This window comes from Aedes aegypti, chromosome 2, assembly GCF_002204515.2.
Source record: "Aedes aegypti strain LVP_AGWG chromosome 2, AaegL5.0 Primary Assembly, whole genome shotgun sequence".
Classification (NCBI taxonomy): Eukaryota; Metazoa; Arthropoda; class Insecta; order Diptera; family Culicidae; genus Aedes; species Aedes aegypti.
The window spans coordinates 455481995-455496011 of record NC_035108.1 but is presented as its reverse complement, the minus strand read 5'-3'; the positions used below and the strand labels follow the sequence as shown (position 1 = coordinate 455496011).

General features: G+C 43.5%; 1 protein-coding gene across 1 annotated transcript in view; it reads right to left on the bottom strand.

The window, feature by feature from the left end:
* Positions 1–14017, bottom strand: part of LOC5570863 (ATP-binding cassette sub-family G member 4) — an 83560-nt gene that overhangs the window by 18062 nt on the left and 51481 nt on the right. Inside the window, exons 3-6 of the mRNA XM_021848099.1 lie at positions 11446–11635; positions 11003–11387; positions 1189–1686; positions 875–1131 (exon numbers count right to left, since the gene is read on the bottom strand). Coding sequence (XP_021703791.1) covers positions 875–1131; positions 1189–1686; positions 11003–11387; positions 11446–11635 — 1330 coding nt within the window. The remainder of the gene's footprint in view (positions 1–874; positions 1132–1188; positions 1687–11002; positions 11388–11445; positions 11636–14017) is intronic.

Sequence of the window (14017 nt, the reverse complement as noted above, 5' to 3'; positions counted from 1 at the left end):
AAATCCTCCTCACCCGATGAGGTTTGCGGTGGCGATAACGAAGGGTGCATCAACAAGCGGCTTTGATCGATTTTCTTCAGCCATCGCGTACAAATCTTGCCTTTGCACCCCGATTACTGCAGGGCCAATTCTGGAAGTGCGAGTCAATTCAGAAATCTTGAGCGATTTCACAATCCGGTCGCTGGATTTGCTCTTGATGATCAAGAGCTCTGTGGCACAGGTAGCGAGAAGCTGAGCACAAGTTGAAATCCTCCTCGCCCGATGAGGTTTGCGGTGGCGATGACGAGGGGAGCTTCAACAAGCGGCTTTAGTCGCGGCGGCTCCGATATGCATGTTGTTGTTCCATTCGCGTCCCATTGAAAACTGAGCTGAGAATGCGAAAGGTACTCGAGACTTGCTCGCCGGCCATGTTCACAGTCTGACGGCAAAAAGAAGAATGAGTGAAGAAGCAGGCATTGGTCTGCTTTTATAGTGCGAAGCGGAACGCAAAAGAAGCGTGGAAAACTGCTTGAACGTGATTGGTTGCGTAAGAAAGGGATCGACATTTTCCCAAATTACAATAGTTTATTGTCGATAATCAATAGTTTTCTCCATTTGAGAAAATTGTTGTATACATTTCCGACCGATTGGAGGGAAAATATTGAAAATCTATCGATAAATGACTGAGTTATTAGCGTTCAAAATCTTACATAATATCGTGACGGTCGCGAAATTTTAGAATTTCAATTGACACCCAGTATACTGCCGTAAGACGTAGTTACCGTCAAAAGTTTAAAAATTATCATGAACAAAAGTAAAGTTTCAGTAGCATAGAAGTTCAAATATCGTAGACTACTTTCTAGTTCCTTTAAATATTATAACATTTTGCACCTACCTTTACATCAAACAGGGACGCCACCAGCAGCCCCAGACCTTGCGCCACCCATGCCACCATCAGACAAATCAGCGTGAACAGTCCCATCCTGTAGGCCTCCGGAGGTTGACCCGTCATGTAGTACGTGATGGCAATGTAGGTCACCGTGCACAGGACCTGAATCGGAATGTCCGCCACCGTCATCGCTATGTAGTAAGCCCGCAGCGAATACCACCGATTAAAATGCTCCCGGGTGATGATCGGAAGCTCCAGGGGGACTAAAATTGAAATCTTTCAAAAATACTGATACTGAATGTAATACTATTTCGACTCACATGCCATCGTCATCGAACTGAACGCGGTGAACATCAGAAACATAATCGAAAAGAACACGTAGTTAAAACTATTGAAAATATGTTGCGCTTGGTTCCCGATGCCAAAGTATAGCACCCCAATCAGCGGAGCAATCGTACAGTGGATGATGAACCGCATCGTCATCAGCGATCGATCCCGACTTAGAATGAGAAAGGTCCTCAGCAGCAGCAAGGAGAACTGTCGACAGAAGCTAGTGGTATAGATCTCATCCCGGCCGCACCATTTCTCCGGATTCAGCGACAACTTCTTGGCTAGTTTCTTTGGTTTGGCTAGAGGTGAGTTGGATTCCTCTTTCACTGGTAGCTCCGGAAGCTCGATGGAAACTGGGGATTCAAGGATCGGCATCAGGAAGGGGGTGAAGGGTTCGTGCCTTCGGTATGCCGTGCTTTTGCCGTTTTCCGTTTTGGCAACAAGTTTTTCATTCTGACGCCCGTAGTCGTGGGTTGCGATTTCCAGCACTGAAAAAGTACATTTTGAGTTATATTCAATTATAACTGAATTCAATTAACATCACTCATTTGATTGCTCTTTTGAAACTCCCCTCAGTTGACTTTAAGAAATTGAAAGCTATTGAATTTCTGTGTTAGTAAAAAGAAGAAGACAAACTTGTTCCCGAAGTGATGTGTGGTTATGGAATGGCGAATCCATGTTCGATTTCTTCGAGCGAATTACAACTCCAATTAGTTTGGTTGCAATGTAGCTTTAGAAAAATCGAACAGGGGTTTGCCATTCCATAACCACTCATCACTTCGGGAACATTTTTAAGAAAAATCGTCAGCAGTTTCGATCAACGGGTCGAGAGGGAATCTATTTCACATTAATCCGTTCCGGATATACACGGAGATCTTACACGACATCCCGCATACACGAGTTAATACGATTCCTGCATTGTACGTTTCATGCGTTGGAAGAATTAACTCACGCTTGACGAAAATCGTACAGATTGCGTACAATGCGACCGCTGAAACGGTGAGATGCAGTGCGACTCTTGTCAGAAGTGGTGGCTCTTCTCGTGCGCCGGCGTGACAGACTCGATCAAGGACCGATCGTGGTCATGCCCAAAATGTCATGCGAACGATCTGTGCAGCAGAATGTCTGTTTCTCTTCATTCCCGAACCTCCAACAGTTCGGCGAGATCCGAGATGGTAAATCTACAGCTGGAAAAGCTCGCGGAGCTTCACGCAATGAAGGAGAATTTCATCGAGGAGAAATATAAGTTGCTCGAAAGTCAACTCGAATCGGAACGAGACCACGGAAGTGTTCGGAGCAAACGAAGCCGAGTTATCATGAAAACCAGCCTCGCGAATGTAGAGTAAAGTGGGGCAAAAGTTCGAGTGGGGTAAGAGTTTCTTTTTAAGATTTTTAGCTCAATTCAAAACAAATCTTATAAATGTCACGGTGGTTCGAATGCTATTCAAGTAAGAGACTTTCAATCCAAATATCATAAAAATCGATTGAGATTTGGAAAAGTTATGGCTATTTGTTGTTTTTCGACGTGAATATTGTAATTTTTAGTAAAACTTTCGTTGCATGGAACCAATTGAAGATAAAATCTTTTTCAATATTTTATGTAAGGGCGTTTCTAGGCCTATCATAAGGTTGCTTTGAGGTGTATTCGTTTTTGCATAAATGCTTGAAAACAATTTTTGGCCCATAGTGGGGCAAAAGTTCGAATCAGCGGGGCAAAAGTTCGACCCATGTATACAATCACGGAAAAATTTGCAAATTGCCTAAAATCCACATATTATCTTCAAACTTAGTTAAATTAGTCTGATCGTGTGAAAACTGTCACCAAAATTTTACATTTCTACTTAGTTTTGCGAAAAACTGGTATTTTTGAGTATATTACAATTAACCCGGTTTTGGGTAATTTTTTGATGAAAATTTAGTGTGTATTTTTCGTCAAACTTAAGTTTACGGCTGGTGTAAAGTATGCCTGTCATAAAAGAATCGATATTTTGTGTTTTAGCCAGCGAACTTTTGCCCCACACAACTCTTGCCCCACCGGTGGGGCAAAAGTTCGAATAAGACAATCAATTTTGAAACTGTTATAACTAAAAATGGGTAAATATTTTGACACAAGTTTGTTCAGCAAAATTATAGCCAATATGTTGAAGGTTCACTGAATGGTATTTGTTTTGTTTTAACTGCTATTGTTTTTCTGGAAACTTTGATTATACCACTAAGGTCGAACTTTTGCCCCACCTTACTCTAGCGATATGGGTGAACTAAAGTGCAGATCAGAAAGACAACATCAACGTGCCAGCGTTAACTGATACAGGTTCTTTACTGCCGTCAGCCTCTTCGAACCAGACGGAGCAGAATGCTGCTAATGGAAGTGGTGTTCCGACCCAAGTCGAGTTGCCATATAAGGAGAATCAGCAAAGCCTCCTCAAACATCCTTCGATGCTGAACCATCGTTCCGCTTCAGTTGTCAATCCCACGATGGACGATTCCAAAACGGATCCGAATCCTGATGAAGATGCAGCAAGACATGCCGTCTTCAGCAAAATTACAGGGAATGTGCCCTTGGCACAATCAACTCCAGCGAAAGTCCCATCCTTCGAGCAACAAGCTGTCGTAACAGAATCTTCCCTGTACCCGAGAGCGGAAGAGGTGGCCAAATCGGCTTTCGCGCCGTTGGGCATGCCGCTACATAGTACAACCCGGTACAATCCGCTCCAGCACCAGCAACATATTCGTTTCCCTCATCGATACCTGCGGCTAGATTGATGCCACTTGACATCACCATTCCCCAGTTGGCACCCATTCCCGAATATTTTGCAGACCTGCAGTCGTCGGTAGGACAAACAGTGCCAAGGATTCCAGGCCCATCCGTTTTACAACAACAACATGGAAGTTTAGCGTCATCTCACTTCAGCACGTCCGTATTACCTCCGATGCTTCAAGCTACGGCAATACCGCCGCCTGTTTCTGCACCATACCGTTCACCATAATATCCTGTTTTTCTACCGGGATACCAGTCGGAACCTGCATCTATTCCAACGCTAGCTCATGCGCCTGTGTCGGTTGCCCCACCGTTTTCATCTACGTCTGCGATGTCGCTCCTGCCTCCGTCCACGCCCGCGGTGCCTAATGCAGTTCCTCTAAGAGAAGTATCACTCTCTCAGTAAACAGGTTAGCCAGATAATTGCCCTCTGCCAGTAAATATGCCATCAGTCAATAATGGCGACAACCTTCAACACTTGATAAGGCAATTTGGTAGTATTGCTTTATCGCCCTCGCAATCACCATTGCTCAATGCAAATTTAGCCACCTTAGCCCCCTCAGGCAAGTCATGCCGCGCGACATATGGCGGTGCATCAAACGATGGCCATCTGGTCAATCTAGTTAAGGACTTCTTCGCGACCGAGGATACTGGCGTGTAACCCTCAAGTACTCTCTTGTCGGAGATTTATAAGCGTGCTCTACGGATATTAGCGGAATCAACGGTTTGGATCGGTAGCTGCTTTGAAACAGGTCTGCTCTCGAAATTTGACCTTGTTGAGCTACCTGATTGCTCTGGAATAGCTCTTCGACGGCTCCAGTGGAAAACGAATGAGTCACAATCCTGAACTCAAAAATACTCTGCAGCAACAACTTGAGGATTACCAGATAAAAGGTTACGCACATCGTGCCACAGAGAACGAGTTGGCCAACGCCGACATGCGACGCGTTTGGTACCTACCGTTGGGAGCAATTACTAATCCCCGGAAGCCAGGCAAGGTTCGCATGATCTGGGATGCTAGGACGGCCGTGAACGGAATCTCCATCAATTCTGTACTGCTGAAAAGTTCAGATCAGGCGTCTCCTCTGATATAAAGGAGATGTTCCACCAAATTCAAATTCACAAAGAAGATCGCTACTCCCAGTGGTATCTTTGGCGCAACGATCCTTCGAACACACCAGATGTGTACCTTATGGATGTTGCCAGATGTGTTGTTATGGATCTGCATGCTCAACGGCGTCTGCTGATTATATCAAGAACAGAAACGCCAAGGAGTTCCAAGGACTATACTCTTGAGCAGTGGAAGGCATTGTGGACAACCATTATTTGGACGACTCCTTAGTTACGAGTCCGCAGAAGAGGCAATCAAGGTCTCACAGGAAATGCGTTTAATTCACAATGAAGGTGGATTTGAGCTAAGAAACTGGCTATCGAATAGCAGCGATGTCCTAGACGCTTTAGGTGAAGGAAAGCCTGGAGAAGATAAGAGATTCGCAGCGGACAAACAAAACGATTACGAGCGGGACTCTTGTGGTTGACGCAGAGAGACGTCTTCAGTTTCTCAACTGATATGTAACAGGAAATCAGTGATCTGATCAGGCCTGGCGATCATCCTACCAAATGGCAGATGCTGAAATTTTAATGTCGCTGTTCGATCCGCTGGGCCTACTGAGTCTGTTTGTGATGCACGGGAAGATTCTACAAGAAGTTTGGAGAGAATGGCATGAAAAGGTGAACGAGGAACTGCATCAAAGGTGGAAGAATTGGATAAGGCTATTCGAAGAGGCTCGCAGCCTCAAAATTCCTCGATGTTACTTTTGGGAACTTATAATCAGAAGACACAGTGTGTTTATTTGACAAATTGGGACATGAATTTGCGAAAAAAAAATACGCGTTCTAGTGAGACTCGAACTCACGACTCCGTGTACGCCAGAGATGCATTTGAACGCGTTCTGTTCATGTTCTGTTCAAAGCTTGTGCTCACGAGAGCCGTGTTCAAGTTCAAACAATTTGCGATGTTTGATCACAGTGCGCTGTTCATCTCGTAGCAACCGTTCCCGTCATTATTTGTTTGCCTATTACGTGATGCAGTGCAAAAACAGAAAACCATGTCGAATTGTCGTTGGATTATTCCTAGCAAGTAAAAATTAATCATATGTAATAAATTAAAAAATATATTAGACTATCATTTCTGTTTCAGGATCCCACTTTTTTGAAATTGAATAGCGCTTGAAAACGGAAAAAATTACCGGTTGAAATGGCGGTGTATCCGTTGGCTTGATGTATTCGGTTGCGGATCATTGCATTCTATCTTGGCGCAAAATATAATCAATATCGTTTTACGTTCATCCCGGATAATTTTAATGGTTTTATAAATAAAAGTATGTCATACACATTTGAAAATTGCATGTTATACCACCCGTTAGGAATTGAAAACTACCCGAATCTTGATTTCTCCTGTGATAGAAATTGACGATCCATTCGCTCCTGATCGTATGTACAATCCAATACCAATCACCGGTCGTAATCTAAACATTGAATCCATGCTATACCAAAATCTTGGTATAAGGTACGGTGGAGCTATAAGGCCGAAAAACTTAATCGCACGTTGATCGAAATTTTTGGAGATCGCAACTCCATGATCAATCTAGTCATCGTGTGTGTGTTCAAGAAACTGAACATGAACACGAGAGCAATCAAAGGAACATCTGAGAACGCTCACAGAACATGAGCGTTCAAAATGCGTCTCTGGTGTACGCTAGACCGGCACTTTAACCAACTAAGCTACAGAACACCTTATGATTCTGCGGAATAGAAAGCCAAACTGAATCCGAGTACTAACTATTAATCCGTCTCTGTTCGCAAATCCATGTCACTTTCGGACTTAGATGCCAAACCCCCAACACGCTCGCGTTTGTATCTCCCGATTACAAGTGAGAGCGAATTGTTTATGGATACTGAGTTCTTACGCTCTACAGCCACATACTTATAAGCCGAATGCTTGCCGGCATGAATTTCAGTATACGTTGAGCTCTCGGTGCAGTCACACGCTCTATGACTAACTGCGCCAGGAGGATGTAACTCGGGATACATAAATGAATGTTTGCCCTTTACTGGCATATACCAGAGCGAAGAAGAGCTACATCCCTGTTACTCTCACAAGGCAGCACGTATTCCAGAACGTCTCGTAGAACTTGAGCGCTTTTCCCAATTGACTTAAGCAATCCGGGCTACCGCTTACGTTTACCGTTTCGTGGGAAATCTTAAGCGAAAGATCGCTTGATGTGAAATATTTGTAGGGCCACTAGCATCTGAAAAACTCCAAAGTACCAAAAACTTGCTTATTCAAGTTACGCAGTGGCAGTGCTTTCCAGATGAGATGACGGTCCTGAAGCGTAATCAATCGAAGCCGATAGCGGAACAAATAACCTTGAGTAAAAGCAATGCTCTTCATCAATTATGCCCAATTCGAGATGAGCAATACATTCTTCGCGTCGATGATAGAATCAAAGCGGCTCCGAACGTTGACAAGAAAACGAAATTCCCAGTAATCCTCTCAAGGAAACACAAGTTTACGATGTTGCTGCTGGACAACTACCATCGTAGATTTCTGCACGGAAACACTGAAACTGTGATGAACGAGATGCGTCTATCATACTACATCTCAAGGCGCAGGATGGCCGTCAATAGTGCAGCCAAGGCGTGTCAATGGTGTCGGATCTAAAAAAGTTCTCCGAAAATTCCTCGCTTGGCGCCTTTACTTTTTAGTACGAATGGCGTCCTTTGTAAGACCGTTCACATATACCGGCTTAGATATTTTTGGTCCGCTGATGGTAAAGATCGGGAGAAGTATTAGCGTATTTGCTCAAAAGGACACGCGACGTTTCCCAGAGGAAAATAACAACCGCGGTTTTGCTCCCTGTTTACTTCATTCTTATGGGCGATAACATTGCGATGTTTCGTCAAACGCGGTTTGTTCCTTTCCTTTCCGTTTTTGGAAACTTTACAACAGCCGCGCGTTATTTCATATTCAGCGGACTAGACAATAGCGCAAAACGCTGGATAGTCGTGTTTATGTGTTTGACAATACGAGCGGTGCACATAGAAGTGGCTCATAGGCCAGGAGAAGTGGATGAACTTGTCATTCATTTTTCTGTCAATTCTCATACAAAATCTACTTCTTCTCTGACATAAATTCACTCTAGGTGAACCACTTCCCCTGGCCTATAGCTTAACTACTGATTCGTGCGTCAAATGCATTTGCCGCTGGCCCCAGCACAAATCTGTCCGGCACTAACTTTTTGGGAGTCGCTAGATTGCTCAAGGAGCAGTTGGTCGTTACGTCAACAACAGCTGGATGTATTCTGGAGAAGGTGGACAAGGGAGTATTTGCCTACGTTGACGAAGGGACCTAAGTGGTGCGGCGAAGCCCGTAACATAGCCGATGGACAGCTGGTGGTGGTGGTTGGCGAAGGAAATGGAAATGAGTGGATTAAAGGCCGAGTAGATTCAAGGGGTGGATGGGAGAGTTCGGCAATCCATTGTTGAAACTAGAGTTACTGTCAGTAGCGGCATCCGTTCACATATACCGGCATAGATTGTTTTGGTTCACTGATGATAAAGATCTGGAGAAGTAGCGCAAAACACTGGATAGCTTACGTGTTAGACAATACGAGCGGTGCACGTAGAAGTGGCTCATAGCCAAACCACTGATTGGTGCATCAAATGCATTCGCCGCTCCATCTATCGCAGAGGGGCCCCAGCCAAAATCTATTCGGATAACGGCGCCAAGTTTCTGGGAGCCGCTAGATTGCTCAAGGAGCAGAAGGAGCAGTTGTCTGTTACGTTCACAGGAACAGCAACCAAATGGGTGTTTGACCCACCTGGCACTCCGCATATGGGCGGAGCATGGGAGCGGATGGTGTGTTCCATCAAAGTTGCCGTAGAGACTACGTACAACAATAATCGCAAGCTTGACGATGAGGCGTGGGAAACATTCATGGTGGAAGCTGAAGCAATTTTGAACTGCCATCCATTAACGTATCTGCCACTGACGTCGGAGGAAAGTGAAGCACTTACTCCGAACAATTTTTCTACTGGGCAACTCGAGCGGCGTCCGTAAAGTTGGCACTAAGTTCAACAACAGCTGGATGTATCTTGGAGAAGGTATACAAGGGAGTATACGCCTACGTTGGCGAAGCGTTCTAAGTGGTGCGGCAAAGCCCGTTACATAGCCGATGGTGGTAGTTGGCGAAGAAAATAGGAATGAGTGGACTAGAGGCCGAGTAGTTCAAGTGATGCAATGGGTGGATGGGAGAGTTCGGCAAGTCATTATTCAAAATGCGCGGGGGGCGAGGCTTGCAGTACTAGAGGTTAATGAAGGTGTTTTTTTTTTTGTTTATAGTGGGGTACAAAAAAGCTTCAAAAGCCTGGCCTGTTGTGTGTTGGCACGGTGTGGGACTCACGTTAGGCGTGCTTAACCACTTAAAAACTTTCCCTACTGGTCCTGTGCCTCGATCCCCCCCGGAACTACATCAGGCAACTTCATCGGGGGAGGGCTGTGCTCATGCACTTCGTCTATCTCAGCCTCTATCTGTTCTGCTAGTTCACTGTTGGAGCTTAATGTCTTTGAAAACGTAGATCAATACGACATTTTTACGGTGTCTCTGTGACTACTCGTTTTGCCCAATTGGCGGTTGAAGATCTCGCCGGGCGGGTTTTAGACAGCTTTCTGTGCGACGACGCATACTTCCCTCGGGCTGGCCTCGCCTCAGAGCCCTGTTGAACCTCTTCTGGACGCTCATGTGCACTTCGTTGCTCTACGACGACTCGTTCTCCGCTGCTGCTGTTCGAGCTCTCCTGGTTGATCAGTTGGATGCCGAGGTCGGTCCAGCGATTCCGGTTGGAAGATGACTTCCGGTTCTACGACTATTAACCGATACTACGCTACGCCCGCTATACTCGGTCTAGTCCCCGACGGAGGATCTAGCCTACTCCGATCGCGACTCTGAGCTCTTTGGTCTTCACGCCATCTCCTTTGCAGCAACGACATAATCGCCGTTATTCCCCTGTTCACCGCATTCCAGGTGCTTTCATGCTGGCTAACGATGGGCGATTTTGAATCGATGTTCCGAAAATCGATTTTTTCGTTCCGATTAATCGATTTTTTGAATCGATGGTAGAAGCACCCAAAATTGAGTGAATCGATTTTCTTAATTCGATTTTTTGTTTCGATTCAAAAAAATGAAATTGATTATAATTTTTCTATGAGTTGATGAACCATAAACTTTGTTTTGAATTAACCTTGAAGTGCTTAATATATGATTATAAATTCAAAACGACATTCAATTGAAGGTATGAGGAAATCATATAAAATTGTATTAGATCTTATTTTGAGAGCTAGTTTTGGCACATTTTTCAATGAGCTTAAAAATCGAATCGATTCAAAAACATCGATTTAAATGATTCGATTAAATCGGTGAATCGATTCGACATATCAAATTTGAATCGATTCAGTGACATCGATGTTCCGGTCAAATTTGCCCAACGCTGATGTACACCCATAAGCTAGAATAGTGAAGAAGCACATTGTGAAAGATAATTAAAACCTTGAACTATTAATGGGAGTTGTAATTCGCTCGAAGAAATCAAACAGGGGTTTGCCATTCCTTAACCATACATCTCTTCGGGAACAAACTATCATGCCACAAAGTTTGTAGTTTGTTAGTATACTTGTATTCTAGCGTGGCGCTAGTGTGATGTCTTCGACAAAACGGAGAAGTGGGGTATATTCAGATTAACAGTATTTGGTTATATCGAGGCATGACTGTAAGTAAAAAAATCTCATTTCTCATATTTGGCTTTGCCGTAGCCCCAGACCATTTCCGGCTGTGTTCCGAATTCTGCATTGTTGAATTATGGAAAATAAATTATGTTTTTTCAAAGTCAACTGAGGGTGGATTCAAAAAAAAAAAGAGATTGTTGATGTACTGACAGCTTTTGGAAAATGCTCTGCCTAGGGCCGGGAACCCAAAGGTCAAACTTACAGAAATCCGACGGACTGTAGTATTCCGGGCAGATAATATCCAACTCCTTCAAAAATGGCACAATGTTGTTGCTCGTTCCGGTGAAAATGCACTGGCCCTCGGCCACCGTGAACAGATGATCGAACATGTTCAACAGCAGCGCGGACGGTTGATGGATCGTGCAGATGATGGTTCGACCTTCGCGGGCCAACTGTTTCAGCAGTTCGACGCACTTTTTCGACGTGGAATTATCCAGCCCACTGGTCGGTTCGTCGAAGAACATCACTGGTGGATTGTTGACGATCTCGAGCGCGATCGCCAGACGCTTCTTCTGCCCGCCGGAGAGTTTGGCCGTGCGCGTTTTCTTGTTTTCTTGCAGGCCTATGGCACAGAGGATATCATTCATCTGGAAATTGAAAGGAGTTGAGCGATGTTCTTAACGACTTGGAAGGGGACTTTCTTACCCGAATCTTTTTACTGGCCGGACTGAGCTCGGTGCCGATTTTGAGATTGGCCGAGAAGTGCATTGCCTCCAGTACGGTGAGGTGCGGTTGCAGGTCGTGGTCCTGCATGATGTAGGCGGACTGGCGCCGGAAACGCTTCAAATCACGCTGTTGTTTGTTGATAAGGATCTCACCGGTAAACTCGCTTTCCCTGAAATGATAGATATTATTTCAGCAATCGTGGATAATGAAATAATTACGACCAAGGGGAATATATATCCGGTGTGATTAGGTAAATTAACCGTGCGCTGTTTGATGTTACGATAGCATGGGTAAATACTGAATTAAGTATTACAGGTTTCAGGGCGTATCCATCAGATAACGAATGAAAGATATCAGACAGTTTACGATTGTTTGCAGTAGTATTCAGGCATGGAATTGATGAGCATATATAATGGCCTTCGGAAATAATTTCGCTGGTTAATGAGCGCGCAATTCTGTCACCAATTATATCTGGTGAGTTTCTGAATGGAATAGTTCAAGCCAATTGCTGAAGAAATTCTGAGCAAAATACCCCGGAGGAAGTTACCAGAAAGAAATACAATTCTACATTTACTTCGTGGCTTATCATTTATGGATCTGTTGCAAACTAACAAAACAAACACAATCCGTACTCTTTGTGCTCCAATGCGAATACAGTTTCTCCGTCATTTATCTGAATCAGGCTCAACGTCGGCTCCATTTTACAACGGATACGATGTCTGTATTCCATAAAAGTATCATGATCAATAGAATATGTCTGATTCCTAACACTCTATAAATCGGTGATCAATCAGGTGCAATCAACAAGAATTGTAATTGTAAGAAGTTTACACTTCAGGATTACTCATTCACCGCTTTCCCGTGGTAATCATTCATTGAATCCCTCGTAATACAAACAATCCGTGTTCCAGATGATTAGACGCTGTGGTTTCATTTGCATTCATTGAACTTTCCTACTCTGCTCGTGTCTGAAACAAAGAACTGTTCAACCGTTGCTGCCGCTGAACTTTGACGAGAATGCCGAGTACAAAACCGATCTGGAGCTGTCAGTAAATAACGTTATAGTTGCACCCCATCCACCCCCGTCCACTCCTTGCATTTCTCCGATTACTAATTACTTGAGCTGTCCTAACGTTGCTCGAACTGCACGTTTCTGAAATGGTTCGAATCAACCAACCTCCATTGTTCAATGGTTTCCCATTTCAAGGCAGCTTCAATAAAAGTTAATACAACACCGAGTGATTCGAATGCACTCTGAGTCGGAACGGATCAAATCATGAGTCAGGGACATCAAGGCCCTTCACGTGTCGTCCAGCCGCGGGGTAACAAAGAAAACGTCTCCGAGTGCAAGACGTACATAGAAAGATATAGGAAACCTATAAGTAATAACTTGCGAATTGATTTTATTATGACTACGAAGTGTGATTGATCACATGCTAAAAGCGAACCTCCTACCGGAAGATCTTTTCACATCGACCACCTTCTTCTCTTGCAATAATTGAAACCAACGGAGGTCAAAGTCGACGATCGCATCGCTACCGCGTAGGGCAAAGCGGTTCAAAATGCACTCATGGGGGAAAGTGCCCCAGTTTACATTTAAATTAGAACAAAATTTGAGCAACTTCTAATATGTCATTAAAAAAATCTAATATGTCAAATAAAAAAATGACAGCCTTACCATTCACCGGCGATGAAGATGTCGATCTTACACAGATAAAAATATTTAAATTTCAATGTAGTGTAAACTGAAGCATAGAGTAAAAATAAACCAATATCATCTATTTTTACGGCATTCCCTTTAGTTTTCAACCAAAGATTATTGAAAGCTACATGCTCGTGTAAATTTGAAGTGCATTTGATTGAAAAATAAGCGATTTATCGTTGACATTTGAGTTTATTTTGATGCTCCAAATATGTGCATTAAAACAAACTCAAATTTACAACATATTTTTAGCTGTGTAAAGCAAATTTCTGAAATAGTAATAAAAAAGTGTTAATTTTAACAGAAATACAAAATTGAGTGTTAAGAAATTTGAACTTTGCAGATAAAACTGCTGTTGACAAAATTAACTGCAAAACATTAAACATACAATGGTTTCGACCGTGATAATTAGTCGAGCACTCGACACTGAAGAAGTCTGTAAGTCGCAGACGAAATAGGCCTATCTGTCAAGATAACCAACACATATTAGAGTTTAAAGGTATTTGCTCGCCTTACTAGTGATTTTAGTATTTTATTTTTTGCAAAAAGTGAAGTGTTAAAGTTCAATTAGTAGTTTTAAACATACTCTAATAATCCCTCCCCTTATCGGTTTATTTTGCTCGAAGTACGAGGGAGCATGGAGTAGAAAGCAATGAATACTAGATGGATAGGTACCGTAAGGAAACGGCGAGAGAAATTGGATAATATGTAGAAGAGGGAATACCATATGAAACAGTATTACTTGAAACGTCCTTCTTTCCGGCTGACGTTCTCTATGGAAACGGCTTGTTCGAATAATACTACCAAAACAGCCAATTTATCTCGCTGTTCCCTTACAAGCAACATAGA